The sequence below is a fragment of the Ylistrum balloti genome, unplaced genomic scaffold (assembly GCF_031769215.1).
Source record: "Ylistrum balloti isolate Yb309-2 unplaced genomic scaffold, AGI_CSIRO_Ybal_v1 Utg371384, whole genome shotgun sequence".
NCBI classification, from domain to species: domain Eukaryota; kingdom Metazoa; phylum Mollusca; class Bivalvia; order Pectinida; family Pectinidae; genus Ylistrum; species Ylistrum balloti.
In genome coordinates this window covers 536,781-554,521 of record NW_026782729.1, presented here as the reverse complement: position 1 = coordinate 554,521, position 17,741 = coordinate 536,781, and the positions used below count along the sequence as shown (strand labels likewise).

Sequence of the window (17,741 nt, the reverse complement as noted above, 5' to 3'; positions counted from 1 at the left end):
AGAACCTAACATCCGAGCTATAACTTGACATCCAGGGTAGTTATATGGTAGAACCTAACATCCGAGCTATAACTTGACATCCAGGGTAGTTATATGGTAGAAGCTAACATCCGAGCTATAACTTGACATCCAGGGTAGTTATATGGTAGAAGCTAACATCCGAGCTATAACTTGACATCCAGGGTAGTTATATGGTAGAACCTAACATCCGAGCTATAACTTGACATCCAGGGTAGTTATATGGTAGAACCTAACATCCGAGCTATAACTTGACATCCAGGGTAGTTATATGGTAGAACCTAACATCCGAGCTATAACTTGACATCCAGGGTAGTTATATGGTAGAACCTAACATCCGAGCTATAACTTGACATCCAGGGTAGTTATATGGTAGAACCTAACATCCGAGCTATAACTTGAAATCCAGGGAAGTTATATGGTAGAACATAACATCCGAGCTATAACTTGAAATCCAGGGTAGTTATATGGTAGAACCTAACATCCGAGCTATAATTTGACATACAGGGAAGTTATAAAGTAGAGCATAACACCCAAGCTAGAACTTGAAATCCAGGGTAGTTATATGTTAGAGCCGAACACCAAAGAAGAGGTTGACATCCAGGAAGGTTATATAGTGTAGAGGTTGACATCCAGGAAGGTTATAGTGTGGAGGTTGACATCTAAGAAGGTTATAGTGTAGAGATTGACATCCAGGAAGGTAATAGTGTAGAGGTTGACATCCTGGAAGGCTATAATGTAGAGGTTGATATCCAGGAAGGTTATATAGAGTAGAGGTTTATATCCAGGAAGGCTATATAGTGTAGAGGTTGACATCCAGGAAGGTTATAGTGTAGAGGTTGACATCCAGAATGGTTATAGTGTAGAGGTTGACATTCAGGAAGGTTATAGTGTAGAGATTGACATCCAGGAAGGTTATATAGTGTAGAGGTTTATATCCAGGAAGGTTATAATGTAGAGTTAGACATCCCGGAAGGTTATATAGTGTAGAAGTAGACATCCAGGTTGGTTATAGTGTAGAGGTTAACATCCATGATGGTTATAGTGTAGAGGTAGACATCCAGGAAGATTATAGTGTAGAGATTGACATCCATGATGGTTATAGTGTAGAGGTTGACATCCAGGAAGGTTATAGTGTAGAGATTGACATCCATGATGGTTATAGTGTAGAGGTTGACATCCAGGAAGGTTATAGTGTAGAGGTTGACATCCAGAATGGTTATAGTGTAGAGGTTGACATTCAGGAAGGTTATAGTGTAGAGATTGACATCCAGGAAGGTTATAGTGTAGAGGTTTATATCCAGGAAGGTTATAGTGTAGAGGTAGACATCCCGGAAGGTTATATAGTGTAGAGGTAGACATCCAGAATGGCTATAGTGTAGAGGTTGACATCCAGGAAGATTATAGTGTAGAGATTGACATCCATGATGGTTATAATGTAGAGGTTGACATCCAGGAAGGTTATAGTGTAGAGGTTGACATCCAGAATGGTTATAGTGTAGAGGTTGACATTCAGGAAGGTTATAGTGTAGAGATTGACATCCAGGAAGGTTATATAGTGTAGAGGTTTATATCCAGGAAGGTTATAGTGTAGAGGTAGACATCCCGGAAGGTTATATAGTGTAGAGGTAGACATCCAGAATGGCTATAGTGTAGAGGTTGACATTCAGGAAGGTTATAGTATAGAGGTTGACATCCAGGAAGGTTATAGTGTAGAGTTAGACATCCCGGAAGGTTATATAGTGTAGAGGTTTATATCCAGGAAGGTTATAGTGTAGAGGTAGACATCCAGGAAGGTTATATAGTGTAGAGGTAGACATTCAGGTTGGTTATAGTGTAGAGGTAGACATCCATGATGGTTATAGTGTAGAGGTAGACATTCAGGAAGATTATAGTGTAGAGATTGACATCCAAGATGGTAATAGAGTAGAGGTTGACATCTAGGAAGGTTATAGTGTAGAGGTTGAATTCCAGGTAGGTTATAGTGTAGAGGTTGACATCCAGGAAAGTTATAGTGTAGAGGTAGACATCCAGGAAGGTTATAGTGTAGAGGTTGACATCCAGGATGGTTATAGTGTAGAGGTTGACATCCAGGTTGGTTATAGTGTAGAGGTAGACATCCAGGAAGGTTATTGTGTAGAGGTTGACATCCAGGAAGGTTATAGTGTAAAGGTTGACATCCAGGTTGGTTATAGTATAGAGGTAGACATCCAGGAAGGTTATATAGTGTAGAGGTTTACATCCAGGAAGGTTATAGTGTAGAGGTTGACATTCAGGTCGGTTATTGTGTAGAGGTAGACATCCAGGAAGGTTATAGTGTAGAGGTAGACATCCAGGTTGGTTATAGTATAGAGGTAGACATCCAGGAAGGTTATATAGTGTAGAGGTTTACATCCAGGAAGGTTATAGTGTAGAGGTTGACATTCAGGTCGGTTATTGTGTAGAGCCAGGAAGGTTATAGTGTAGAGGTTGACATCCAGGAAGGTTATAGTGTAGAGCCAGGAAGGTTATAGTGTAGAGGTTGACATCCAGGAAGGTTATAGTGTAGAGCCAGGAAGGTAATAGTGTAGAGGTTGACATCCAGGAAGGTTATAGTGTAGAGCCAGGAAGGTTATAGTGTAGAGGTTGACATCCAGGAAGGTTATAGTGTAGAGGTTGACATCCAGGAAGGTTATAGTGTAGAGCCAGGAAGGTTATAGTGTAGAGGTAGACATCCAGGTTGGTTATAGTATAGAGGTAGACATCCAGGAAGGTTATATAGTGTAAAGGTTTACATCCAGGAAGGTTATAGTGTAGAGGTTGACATTCAGGTCGGTTATTGTGTAGAGCCAGGAAGGTTATAGTGTAGAGGTTGACATCCAGGAAGGTTATAGTGTAGAGCCAGGAAGGTTATAGTGTAGAGGTTGACATCCAGGAAGGTTATAGTGTAGAGGTTGACATCCAGGAAGGTTATAGTGTAGAGCCAGGAAGGTTATAGTGTAGAGGTTGACATCCAGGAAGGTTATAGTGTAGAGGTTGACATCCAGGAAGGTTATAGTGTAGAGCCAGGAAGGTTATAGTGTAGAGGTTGACATCCAGGAAGGTTATAGTGTAGAGGTTGACATCCAGGAAGGTTATAGTGTAGAGCCAGGAAGGTAATAGTGTAGAAGTTGACATCCAGGAAGGTTATAGTGTAGAGGTTGACATCCAGGAAGGTTATAGTGTAGAGCCAGGAAGGTAATAGTGTAGAAGTTGACATCCAGGAAGGTTATAGTGTAGAGGTTGACATCCAGGAAGGTTATAGTGTAGAGCCAGGAAGGTTATAGTGTAGAGGTTGACATCCAGGAAGGTTATAGTGTAGAGCCAGGAAGGTTATAGTGTAGAGGTTGACATTCAGGTCGGTTATTGTGTAGAGGTAGACATCCAGGATTGTTATAGTGTAGAGCTTAACACTCAGGATAGTTATATTGTAGGAGGATTGTAGTGTAGAGGTTATAGTCAACTTAGTGATAATTTTCTATGGAAATATAAATATTTTAAATTTTGTCATTTTTTATAATCATACGAGTTTATCGTGCGTCTCATTTATGTACTCTTGCCAACTCGACTTTATTATACTAACAAGATTTTATAGATGCTCATCGTACCAAAATCACCAGTATTTGTATAGCGAAGTAGAATCTATGTGGATTTTTTACAAAGTAATCCATGTTTGATATCATCACGTTAGAGTTCTATCCAGTGGCTACTATTAGAATACATATACATGATATTACCTTGTATAAAGCAGTGTCTGTTGTGTTCCTGATTTGTATATCAGTTGTAAATGACATAACCTTCTTACTATACAAATGGACAGGGAATGTTGTTTTATCACACCAGTACTGTTACATGTATATATATATATATATTACAATTAAGTGTTGTGGTTACAACTAATGGAATATTAACATGGACCTTTGTCATGACCTGTCCGAGACTTTTCACTAGAAGCAATGCTGATCGTCCTGTATTAATGCTTTAAGATGTCGGATGGTATGTACCATCATGATAACAGATACTGATAAATAAACCACAATTCGAACTAAAGCTAGATTATCAAATCTGCTCCGGAACAATACAGATATGAAATTAGATTACAATGACTTAATTACTGACCCTTACTGGACAGTAGATAAAGATTCTGTCAACACAATCTGGAAGAAGTGACACCGTTATCTATCATGTACCAATGTCCAGCCTGTTGATATTAAACTAAACTTTTGTTTGCATAAGATTCTTTACTCCAACTTTTATTTACCGATTTGCAACTTCATTACGTAATAGTTACATTTCAAATCAAAATGTGTTGTGGTCAGTTCAGGCAGCTTATGTTTGGCCAAAGTGACCTTAACTGATGTTGATACTGATATTTTCCCAATTAAGTACATAGTGATTATGATATATCACTTATCAAGGCTGACGGTGAATGTTAAGAGACATTCCGATCTAACGAATATTCAAGACCAGAAAGAAGCACACAAGTAAACAGGAACCCCGATCGTTTAATATAACACCGTTTGTCATCAGCAGTGTCCTTTATTGACCATTGTATGTCTGTACCTAATGTGATATTACTGGTAGACGGACAGTTCTACACATGCTGACGCGACCTTGTTCTACAGGTAGCCAGCTTGATTTTTAACACATCTATTCTGTATCAACAACATGACTTTGGCATTTTTTAATTCATTTCTTCTTCAATTTCAACTTTCAGATTTGAAATGAAGTGTATGGGTGAATGGGCGTGGCTGATGGTGTTGTAAGGTTCTTGGTGTTTTGTCACAAAATGTATGCGTGTGTGGGCGTGGTTGATAGTGCTGTAAGGCTTTTTATCCACCTCCTCCATTAGACGTATTTTCATAAGTAATGACACACAGTAAAACGGTGTGTGATATGATAACGACAGTACCAGCATGGACACTGTAGATGTCTACATTGTATCAGTAATGATCTCTCACAACCAACACCTACCTATAAGTAACAATATTAAAGACAATATGTAAGTTTATCTCAATAACTGATTGTATGAACAAATTCAATTAGCAATCAGTTTTATTATACTTGTGTTTGTCGATCTAGTTAATTAAATATCTTTATATTAACGCCATATTTGTATATTGGTATTGTGGTTACCGGTATATTTACAACATATTATACCTAAAGTTTGTATTCCCGTCCACTGCTTATTTTTATTAAATACACTCGGCCATAAGTTAGAATTGGCTTAGAATTATTCGTTGTATTTAGGAAAATACTCAATGGCAACATAACAGGACATATAGTAATGCTTTTAAGGCATCAACCCCAACTACACGTAGTCGATAGGGAAAGAAATTTATAGCACCGGAAGTTCTGTATAATGACACGCTCAAAAAGGCATTCCCAGGGTCTAGGAAAAGTCACCAAAGCATGTTACATAATCAGGAATTAACTTATCACCGAGTTCTATCCTGTATAACCACCACGCTTCTGGTGCAAGTCCTCGGCCCGTCGTCTCCTACCATGGCTCAGTCGCCGAAGCTTCTTCTGAGAACACTTCAACCTCTCCGGAATCAATGCAGTCCGTAATTCTCCGGTTAATAGGCACTTTAGATCCCATTGATTGACCTTTTTGTACGAGAAAGTCCCACATACATGCCCTGTTTGGTTCATGTCTGGTGACATTGTATGTCATGGGGCAGATAATCTTGTACTAGCGTGTTCTGTGTGGTTTGGCATTGCCATCTATTAGGATAGACCAGTTTCTAAGTGACGGGCACCGAATGGCGGAACTACTACAGGACGAAGGATCTAATTACGTTTCTTATGTCCATTTAAAGTTCCATCAAAAGAGAAAACCACCCCAAAGAGTAGCACAGCCAGCATCAAATGCTGTTTTTCCCAAAATGTGATTCTGATGGTATGCCGTATTTCTTTGTCTGCAAACACGGACCCTGCCTTCGGACTAAGTAAAAGGCAGATTTTCATCTGCCCATTACACTCTTCTCCAAGACATAAAATCCCTTGTCAGTTGATCACTTGCTTATTGCAGTCTTACTTGTTTGTGTCTTCCAGTAAACAGAGAACGCTTTACTTGACGGGGGAGATCGAAGTTGCCTATTGTTTAAACGTCTGTCGACGGTACGCTAGCTAGCATGAACAATGACGTTCCGCTATCCCCCCTCGAGCCTGTTGACGGTGGTGAATGGGTCTTGCCTTCTCTGTTTACATACTATTTTCCCGATCTGTAGTCATTCGAGGTCTGCCAAACCTTGGACACTTGTCAACATACCTGGTTTGGTTCAGACGCTGTATTAACAGAGAAATTACAGAATGGCTAACATGCCGGTATGTCATACCACCTTGAGCCATTCCAAAACTTCCAATCTTTCAGCATTTGTCAATTTTCGACATGCCATTTTTAAATACAGTATGGGCACAAGTATGATTTATTGGTGATACACGTGCAAACGCTGCTTTAAGTGGCAAAACAAACGTGTGTTTTGTTGGAGTACGGGACACTCCAGTTTAATCCGGGTTATCGTTAAGCTGGTTGTATCGCTTGTTGGCATACGGCACCAAACACGAAAGGAGACATTGCAAGGAGTACGACAAGTTAATACACACACAAAAAAAATCAGTCTTGATTAAAATTTTCATATCGTAATTTATGGCCAAGGGCAAACATAGAGACAATACCATGTACCTATAGATTGACAATATGCACTTTTAGAATGGTACCGTGTACATGTATATGATACCGTCTATTTGTATATTGTCACTATCGTATATCTGTTTAATGACACCGTGTATCTGTATATTGTCACTATCGTATATCTGTTTAATGACACCGTGTATCTGTATATTGTCACTATCGTATATCTGTTTATTGTCACTATCGTATATCTGTATATTGTCACTATCGTATATCTGTATATTGACACTATCGTATATCTGTATATTGACACTATCGTGTATCTGTATATTGTCACTATCGTATATCTGTATATTGTCACTATCGTGTATCTGTATATTGTATATTGTCACTATCGTATATCTGTTTATTGTCACTATCGTATATCTGTATATTGTCACTACCGTGTATCTGTATATTGTCACTATCGTATATCTGTATATTGTCACTATCGTATATCTGTATATTGTCACTATCGGATATCTGTTTATTGTCACTATCGTGTACTTGTAAAGTGACTCTCCCATGTATCTGTTTAATGACACCGTGTATCTGTATATTGTCACTATCGTATATCTGTTTAATGACACCGTGTATCTGTTTATTACCACTGTCCTTGCTTGTATATTGTATATTAAGTTTGACACACTAACCTGTGTAAAACGGTACCGCAATGACACCACAATACAGTGGCAGGTACTTATTTGTGAAAGGACAAGAAATAATAGGATTTATCTTGGTGCGGAGTTTGTCAACAAATGATTTATTTGTTAGAAGAGCGGGCAGTAATTATGGCTTACCTACAACAGAGGTGACAACAACTAATTAGTGCCGATAAGGTATACAATAGCACCGGTTCCAGAAGTCATGGTTCACAATCAAAACCTTTGAACAACAAAGTTTTCAAATGTGTGTTGATAATAAAATTGTATGATATACAATTATATATAAACTTAAATATCTTAAAATTAAATCCAAACAGTTGTCCGTATAATATAGGGTATGTGTAAGTGTTATTTGTACACATTTAGACCAGGTATAAAAGGGAGATTTAAATAAAACGCTTGTGTGTTAATCCAGGTGACGAGAATATTTAAGTAAGTATCTAAACACATAGCCGAGTGTGACAGCTTTTTGACAGTCGCCTGGTCCCTTCATCGATCAGCGGGCTCTCCTTAGGGCCTGAACCCCGGACACACAGCCCGGTAACGCAGCAACTTGTCCACCCTTTCGGGGTGGAGGATATCGGGAAACAACGGGATTTCGTCTCGTTTTCTGATATGAAAGAGGAAGGGTTTTGGTTTTGCACACATCGGATAAAACTTTGAAAGGAAAAGACTTTATTAACGTAAAGCGAACGGCTCAACTACATACATATTCCGAAACAACGAACAGATTTTCTTCTCAAAAGAACTACTTCTGAAATCAAGAAGACATAATTACATATAATAGTTGGAAACACGGAGTGTAGAAAAAAAGCGGAAAACAAGTAAGTAAAATGTACTTAAAAGAATGAAAACATATTTTTCATCAATCGATACTTGTTAGATTGTTTTCGTTTCTTTAACTGATATCGTCAACACAGCAACACATTACCATGGAGGTTACAGTATGGTTGGGTGGCATGGTGGCAAACACACATGCCGTTAACCAAGAAGGTCCGATTTTTGGTAAACCGCAACGGGTATACGTTTTCTCCTATAAACTCAGTTTTCTAACTTATTCGCAACTAGTCAGTCCCTATATTGTCAACGAAAGTGAATGGCTAAATTTGTATCTTTTTCTCCCATAAAAAGTGTCGAAACAAAGCATCGTAGGCGATGTAGACTAGACAATAATCGGGACAGAAAACAAGTCATAGTGAGACAAATTGGCTGGAATCAACATATATTTTCAAAGGAGAAGTGGAGGAAAATACTTAACCCGATTTGTATCATTGTTGAATACTAATTGGTCAACCTAATACAACTCAGTATTGTTCATGGTCATCATGATGACCTCATTGGGAAATATTTCCTCTCGTGGTATAATGCTAGATAAGTTCGTTAGTATGCCTCGTTGTTTTGTTGTTGTTTGAGAACAGGGTTGTGCTGGATTATTTATTTATTTGTTTATTTATTTGATTAATCAAGATTTGCACGGCAAATGCCGTCAAATGAACAGAAGACGCTGACACGCACATGTTTTTGTTTGGATTTGTTTTATTATTTACTTTTTTAATGGTCTCCGCGTTAATCTTTTGATATATCTTGCCCCCGTTTCATCGATTTTGAGTTTGAATTTCCATTTTTACTCCACTGGTCAACTTAATGTTACGATCAAGCTATCTTTTTATTATCGCCCTACTGTAGGGTCCTAGCATTACTGACGAGTCCTAGAAGGAGGGAACGGCATACTGTAGGATCCTAGCATTACTGACGAGTCCTAGAAGGTAGGAACAATATATTGTAGGGTCTTAGCATTACTGACGAGTCCTAGAAGGAGGGAACGGCATACTGTAGGATCCTAGCATTACTGACGAGTCCTAGAAGGAGGGAACGGCATACTGTAGGGTCCTAGCATTACTGACGAGTCCTAGAAGGAGGGAACGGCATACTGTAGGGTCCTAGCATTACTGACGAGTCCTAGAAGGAGGGAACGGCATACATTACTGTCCTAGGGAGGGAACGGCATACTGTAGAAGGCAGTTAGGAACGCATTAGTCCTAGAAGGAGGGAAGGATACTGTAGGGTCCTAGCATTACTGACGAGTCCTAGAAGGAGGGAACGGCATACTGTAGGATCCTAGCATTACTGACGAGTCCTAGAAGGAGGGAACGGCATACTGTAGGATCCTAGCATTACTGACGAGTCCTAGAAGGAGGGAACGGCATACTGTAGGATCCTAGCATTACTGACGAGTCCTAGAAGGTAGGAACAATATATTGTAGGGTCTTAGCATTACTGACGAGTCCTAGAAGGAGGGAACGGCATACTGTAGGGTCCTAGCATTACTGACGAGTCCTAGAAGGAGGGAACGGCATACTGTAGGGTCCTAGCATTACTGACGAGTCCTAGAAGGAGGGAACGGCATACTGTAGGGTCCTAGCATTACTGACGAGTCCTAGAAGGAGGGAACGGCATACTGTAGGGTCCTAGCATTACTGACGAGTCCTAGAAGGAGGGAACGGCATACTGTAGGATCCTAGCATTACTGACGAGTCCTAGAAGGAGGGAACGGCATACTGTAGGATCCTAGCATTACTGACGAGTCCTAGAAGGAGGGAACGGCATACTGTAGGATCCTAGCATTACTGACGAGTCCTAGAAGGAGGGAACGGCATACTGTAGGATCCTAGCATTACTGACGAGTCCTAGAAGGTAGGAACAATATATTGTAGGGTCTTAGCATTACTGACGAGTCCTAGAAGGCGGGGACACCATACTGTAGGGTCCTAGCATTACTGACGAGTCCTAGAAGGAGGGAACAATATATTGTAGGGTCTTAGCATTACTGACGAGTCCTAGAAGGAGGGAACGGCATACTGTAGGATCCTAGCATTACTGACGAGTCCTAGAAGGTAGGAACAATATATTGTAGGGTCTTAGCATTACTGACGAGTCCTAGAAGGCGGGGACACCATACTGTAGGGTCCTAGCATTACTGACGAGTCCTAGAAGAACGGAACAATGATAATGTGCAGATTAATTTATCATTTAGCTACATCTCTTATTTTGTATCTAGCATTAATTTTGTATCGAAAACTGAAATCTTGTCAATATAATGACGAACTACTGATTTCACCCAAATTGTTCTTGTTCTGTTTCTTAAGGTTTGAATTGTTTAATCCCTGTATTAAGTAGCTTTAGACGATCACTATCGTGTTGAACGTTCCAATATCATCCCCTTAGTTGTGGAGGGCGTTAGCCGCTGGTGTATGAGTTAGAGAAAATAATTAGGCAGCTTGGTCATCTACATTCAGCGCGACTCTACAGAAAATGGTAACAAAGCCGGCATCGAATTCCGTACCGAAATCTACCGCAGGTTAATGCGTCCTTTGTAAGAAAGTTTAATAAAATGTAATTATATCAGTACTGACCAGGACTTGTTTTGTCTAATAGAACCCATTTAGTTGCCGGTCGAGTGGCATATCTAGTGTGAAATTAATCACAGGGCTGACTGTATGTTCGGGGCACGAGCGTTGGTGCCTACTGTCGGAGGCTTAGGTAAATACGCTAAACCAAATGGCAGTCGATTGATAACACCTTTTGTACAATTGTTTGGACAACAAAATCACGAACTCTTTCAGACTTATCAACATCATTTTAATTTTTGACATTTGAAAGCGACTTTCAGAGATAATTGTAATCCTTAGATAGACTGTATATAATGTAATTCATGGTATTTGCTAAGTCCGGGTCAGTCATTACAAGTATACTGTACCGACACATAGAAAACATAGGATGTTGGGGAAAAGTGCTAAACTCGGAGTTTCCATCTCCCAAACAAGGATGTTTCCAGTTTCGATCGCCTATGACTCGTGGGTATATTTTGGCCTCAGCATCCTGTACACAGTGTTGTAGTGTTGTGTAGAACGTCTGATTAGTGGATCATAATTCTGATGTTGATACTCGTAAGATAAGTATATTTTTGAGGTTCGTCAATTATTTGAATCTGTACGTAGGTTACAGTACAATAGAGCAGGATGCATTGGTCGTTGTCTTATTTAACCACACGCGGTGTTCGTTCAATGTATCACGGAGTTATAGAGTAAAATCTATTGTCCGTGGATGTACATATAAATTACATATTATGTTGCTTTTATTTTTTACATCGCAAACATTTATATCACATCCAGACTGAGTCGCAATATAGACTATTTAGAGTGTTGTCGAGTTGTTTCTCACTCCAAAGGTTGAAATACTGTTTGTCATGACACCATACTTCAAACAGTGGACACGACAAGGAATTATTCTATTGCAAGTGAGAAATTGTTATACATGTCACGACTGACCGCACAATGTGGATTTGAGATCGGATTAGGTGTGTATTTGGGTCAATTATAACCTGTATAGGGCGAGGATTAGTAGGATAGGCTAACGATTAATAAGTAGGGGTGATCTAAGGGTTGGATGCGTATGACTGTGTTATACGTTACTATTACAATCCTGCAAGTTATTTAAGTCTAGATTCACAATGAGCTTTTGTTCTCTTGCACAATTCCTAGTTATCTTTGAATACTTATTTGAAGCTTTCTCCTAGTATTCCGGAATTTTTATCAATGCAGTGCTGGTATTTTCTTCTGCTGTTTGGTTCCGTTGTTCTATAATTCTCATTTGGGAACGTAACTTTACTTACTTGGATTGACCAAGGTTTACATGGTGGTTGTCGTTGATGAAGAAGCAGACGTTTACTCTTCCGGAACACCTGGTCTTGTTCCCCTAGTACTTTTTCAGACGTCTCCGTGTAAATCTTTCCTTTGTTCATATTTTGAAATAGTTTTATTTAATTTGAGTTTGGATGACAATTATGTTGACATGTTAGTATTTTCTTGTTGTTTTTAGGGCCTAAATTTTGAAACATCAAAGGCGAAAACTTGATCAGAAGAAATGTCAAAATCTGAAAGCGGAGGTTCTGATAATTTCTAAAGAATGTCAAATACGTGTATATATTCTGAACCGTGCATCATCACGAATTATGTCACCTTGATGTTTTCTTGTAAAGTTTCGTTTTATCGTTATTTCTTTATGAGCTTCTAAAAAATAAAAACAAAACTCCTATCTATATTCGCTTTCTGTGTTGACCTCATAGGGTTTCCTATGAGTCGTCTTTAAAGAGCTGCTTGTACAACCTTGTAAGTATAACCGTTACCGACGCTCAGCTTACATTCAAGTTTCAATGTAATCACAAATTCACTTCATACAACGTAGCTGTAAAGGCATTGTGTTTACTTCATACAAATTTATTCTTTTTGAATACATCATCAAGATTCGTTTGCCTATTTCAGATTCTGAGCTGCTCACCCCACAATGTCCATGGTAAAACTAGTATCGGCCCAGCCAATTGCTTTCGGCAAGAATGCGCTTCTCCAAAAACGCTTCGAGAGCCGCTGCAATCATTTGGATCATGACCATCGCGCCACCCAGCGAAAGATCCAGGGAGCGGCAGAACAGTGTGTTGTATCAGCCTATAGCCTATTGGTGGAGGCTGAACAGTATGAGCGGGAGAAGATAGATAGAGGGGACATCAAATATGATAGTTTTACAGGCCGGTATTCAGCTATGCCAGTACATGGCAAGGCACGCAGACACTTACGGAAGGTACGTCCTTTGACAGCGGCAGGCCATGGGACAAGCACACCTCGGGTTGAGCTGGACAGGAAGAGGCCTTCAACAGCTATTGCGAGCCTTGGCAATTTATCTATGACAGAAATTGACAATGAACCGACATTTGAAAGCCAAATGTCTATGGAACGAAAAAACGCTACAACTGCGAACAATCCGTCACTTGTTGTTCAACAAACTCTAATTGAAAATAAAAATGAAATGGAATCGCAATCCAATTCTCACTCCAAACGGACTTCAGATCTTCATGTCACCATCCCGAAAACGACGTCACAAAACATGGTCCACCTTCAACCGAATTCCTCTCCCCTTCGTGCCTCAGAACGCAATGGTAGACTTTTGACAGACCGTTCTGCATCGCGGGCGTCCTCTACACAATCCTCTATGCGGGAATCAAGAGGATGTAATAAGGACGTGCGTAACGGGAAAATTCGTCGTCCACGTACAGCTGATGACTTCCGTCGGAAGTGTGACGAAAATGAGATGACAACATACTGGAACAAGAGAGTCACAAAACTGATAAAACGGTGGAACCTGGAGGACATGTCAGATCCTTTTTTAACCAATGACAGTATGCCCTACAGTGAGGATATTGTTCCCCCAAAAGAACCCCCCTCTCCGATTCTCGAGCCCCCTACTCGTTCACATGAACCAGAAACGGATGCATCTATTAAGACTAAGAAATTCATTCAGACATATGGAAGCCAATTTCGTTCACTGCTCCGACCGAATTCTGCGCCCACTGTTACAGAGAGCAAGACTCGGCGTCGTCCTGTGCAAGTGACACGCCAAGAGCTGAATAGCATCAAAGCTGACATATCCCGCAGGCGAAAGCAAACAAATGCAATTCTAAGAAAGAGTAAACGTATTCGAAACCACATACAAACACTTGCAGACTGGAAATATGAAGGATAACAGGCATGCACATGTAAAAAAGATGAACGAAAGTGAGATTATCAAACATCCATCATAAAAATAGAAATGTAATTTATTGTTGGTTAGGTATGACATTTCACATTCTTCATATACCAAACATTAAAAGAACGAGTAAAACGTGATACTGTGTTCATTTTTACAGGTAAAGTGTGCATTTAGGATCGCCTTAAATTCTTTTACAACACAAATTATTAGAAAACAATAAACAGACCATTTGATATTATTGATATTAAAGGATTTCCTGCCCGTCACAACTAATCCCGTGACGGGATTTTATACTGATAAATATTATATCAAACAGACAGTAAGTAATCTCCATATCGGTGTGGAAAACGGGAACCCGACAAATGCGGTCGAACACCCTGATCTCCAACGTCAAAGTATCAACGGTGGAATTTCTCTTCGGTTACGTCAGTACATTGTTGTAGCTGCGGGTTAAATTCCCATGTCTGTTTGTTTGGTCACAAAGATTACTCGGTCATGATTTGTCCATTGCATTCACAGATATAAAGACTACATGCAGTGGAATGACAGGCTGATTGTAAATATACATGTAAGTCTCTCTCACCGACGGTTTGTGTCAGTGTATCTAAATCTTCGTCGTGAAGACAAACATAGATCTTCGGCCAAACTACTGGGAAGATATCGAGTGAAATTCTGATCAAAATATTGATACAGAGCTTACATAACACTTAGATAGATATAAAAATAGGTTCGTCGAATCTAAAAAAGGGGGTTCAATGAGTTTTTAAAAATGTTCGCGTGACAGCCTAATCTTATCCGCAACAAAGGTTACATTAGAGACGTTTAAAATCCGGCTGGACAACACGACGGATCAGTAAGGTAAACACAAGCGTATTGATCGGACAGTGTATATACCTAAACTAACACAGGTATACTGTTCACACGGTAGATCTCTGATTGGAAAAAGGCACCTACCATAATGACAGTCGTCCAGCAAATAAAACTTTGTACTATTATGTTCATTTTTAAAATAATTTCATAAATGTCAGTAATATTTATCATTTGTAGACACTTTATACTCATCACCTAACATTTTAATGCGGGTCTGCCGCAGGCGCCCGCGTTATTCATGCAATACAATTACCAAATACCAAAAGCCGCCACTGCCAAAGTAAACTGTTTCACACAAAAATAAAACAGACAGCCAGGCACCAGGGTTATAACAGGAGGTTTTCCCTCCGGTATGGTAACAAACAGTCACATCCTATCGCACCGAAAGTATACTAAACAGCACTAAACTACTGACAAATATTACACATTAGTTGTAATGTAACGACAGGAAATAGCTCCAAATGGCCCGGAAATTGTATCAAACATGTATCAAAATCTTCAGAATTAAAGTCGTGCTTCGTCAACATGTCACTCAGAGCTTAAACCGAGTTACCTGTTGTATTTGATCATCAATGACAATGTAGAACTGTCTACAAGCAATAATTGATCATTTTAAAGTCCGATATTTATCAATTCTCAATTATCACGTAATATATCATCCGTACAATTCTATGTAATTCATAGTATTTGGGTCACGTATTTGGGTCAGAAACTCAGAAATCTTGGCTACATCCGTTCAAAATTCTGCCTTAGATTTCTATAGATGGTCGTAACAATTGCATATCTACCAGTACGGGTATTACCAATGACGTGGCAAAAATGAACACCAATTAAAACGGTTCAGCATTGATTTGTTAGTGTTTTATCACCAGTGTGCTTGACTCGCTGCATTATTGAAGTATACCCGACAATGGTGATACAATGGTCCTAAAGCGCGGGAGCTCTATAACAATTGCGATCACATAACGTTTCCAGTGAAACATATACGGCCACCTTTTCCGCCACAATGGGTTTCAATGCACAACCTCGTTGTCCAAGAGCAAACTACATCCCAAGCAATTCTGGACCATTGTTTGGGCGCGGCACATTTTAATCTTAGCTTCCCGTTCCCATTAATTAATCACGACTTACGTTCTTTAAACAAAGACCCCCGCGTCTTCTTTGTCCACAAAATGTTAAACAAATGTCAGGATTTACTATCGTATTTACTTATGTTCCCAAACGCTGTAGCCAACAACCAAGACAACGATCGTTTTCACGAGGAGATGTACCATGGAAACCGATGGTTCGTTCAGTGTTCATTTAGTAATTTAAGTGTATAACCAGAGAGCAAAATTTCTCTAATTAATACTGTACCTGTAAAAAAATCCAGATTTTTCTTGTTAGAATGTGAGGATATTCGATAAGCAAAACATCCAAGGAATTTATGTACCTTCGATACAAATTTGGTCATCGACAGCAAGGCGGGACAGCGACTTGGATATTTTTCATTTAAAAGGTATAGTGTTTATTTCTTTAAAGTTACCTTCCGTTACCCAGTCATTTCTTCATATAATATATACATCATACATACACCTAACTAGTTTATTGTGTTTCAGCCCAAGCTTGCTGTGATGCCAGTCAAATACTTAAAAACGCTGGACAAGGGCGTACATAATAGAAACACTAAAGTTCTGAAGCGATACGAGGCTAGCTGTAGGGGTTTCGAAAAGGATTATCAAACAGCCATGCGAGGCCATAGAGCAATTCTTGCCGACGATCTTCAGTTCGCATATTATCTTCTCAAACAAATGGAAAAATATGAAGATGAGAAGCTTACCAAAAGAAACGTAGTGGTCCGATGTACATACAAAGTACCTTCCCTAAAACTTGACACGAAGCGCCCAAATTCAAATTTGGAATCAATCTGTCCACAGACAGACAGGCCTTCTGGGTGTGTTGGACAGCGAAAGGACATTCCTTTCGTGCGTCCACTAACGGCCCCAGCGGGTAGATCTTTGACAACCACAGATAAGAAGAATGTCATTCGTAAGCACAACCGATTTAGAAATAAGAACAGTAAGAAAAAGGACGGGAAACCTATTCGATCCCGATCAGCTCCAGTGACCGCCCATCAGGAGGACAGCAATGAGGAGGGTGAGCAGGTACCTCCCACACCCATAGCAAGATTCACACGTACGTACGAGTATAACCGAAAAGTACTACTCTGTCGCAGTCGACAGGAGGAACGTCGCATGGAGAGGATAAGGGAGGCAGAGGAGGAATACGAAAACCAAAGCAACTACAGTGACGACAAGGAGGAGGAAGATGACAATTACTTTGATGTAGAAGAAGCAAGCCACGAGACAAGGAAACACGATTACTGGATGTGGAAAATTGATGTTCTCTTTGAAAAATGGCGACGGAACGACAGGCAATTAGAGGACGATGACATCTACAGTTTGTACGAAGAGGATTTAGATGAGGAAATATTCGATGATAATCAAGTGCAATCCTATACAAAACCAGGAATGAGACAGGTGAACACTTTAGGGCGTACCAAACTAGTAAAATTTACCAGGAACAAAGTCCTGAAGTACCGCTGGGCCTTTGCTGGAGAAGGTTTCAACAAAAGTGCCGAGGACAACCGCAAGATTAGACGCAAATTTATCACTGCCGAGCTTAGTCACCGGGAAAGACAGAAGATACGGGAAGAGGCAGAGACAAAATGTCGGAGGGTGAAAAAAATGGTTCAAGAAAGTGACTACCTTCGCAACGAGGTCTACTTAATGGCGCCATTTTACAAAACGAAACAAGCACTCATCGCCAAGGTAGCTGCAAAACAGCCAGCTTTGTTTCAGTGATAACCACGTGGACCAACATCCGTGCGAGTGACTATGTCAATTTATCAGTACCCTGTAGGTGACGTACTAGTT

The 17,741-nt window shown here is 39.8% G+C and overlaps 2 protein-coding genes across 2 annotated transcripts; both read left to right on the top strand.

Annotated features, from left to right (window-relative positions):
• The first annotated feature begins 12,720 nt into the window (after positions 1-12,720).
• LOC132562238 (uncharacterized) lies at positions 12,721-13,950 on the top strand. The gene has a single exon (XM_060226973.1). The coding sequence runs from the start codon at positions 12,721-12,723 to the stop codon at positions 13,948-13,950; it is 1,230 nt and encodes a 409-aa protein (XP_060082956.1).
• Positions 13,951-16,439: 2,489 nt separating this feature from the next.
• Positions 16,440-17,669, top strand: LOC132562246 (uncharacterized). The gene has a single exon (XM_060226985.1). It carries the CDS (start codon positions 16,440-16,442, stop codon positions 17,667-17,669), a length of 1,230 nt encoding a protein of 409 aa, XP_060082968.1.
• The last annotated feature ends 72 nt before the right edge of the window (positions 17,670-17,741 follow it).

Excerpts from the sequence above, each read along its gene's own strand:
- LOC132562246 (XM_060226985.1), top strand. The coding sequence starts at position 16,440 with ATGCCAGTCAAATACTTAAAAACGCTGGACAAGGGCGTACATAATAGA.
- LOC132562238 (XM_060226973.1), top strand. The coding sequence starts at position 12,721 with ATGTCCATGGTAAAACTAGTATCGGCCCAGCCAATTGCTTTCGGCAAG.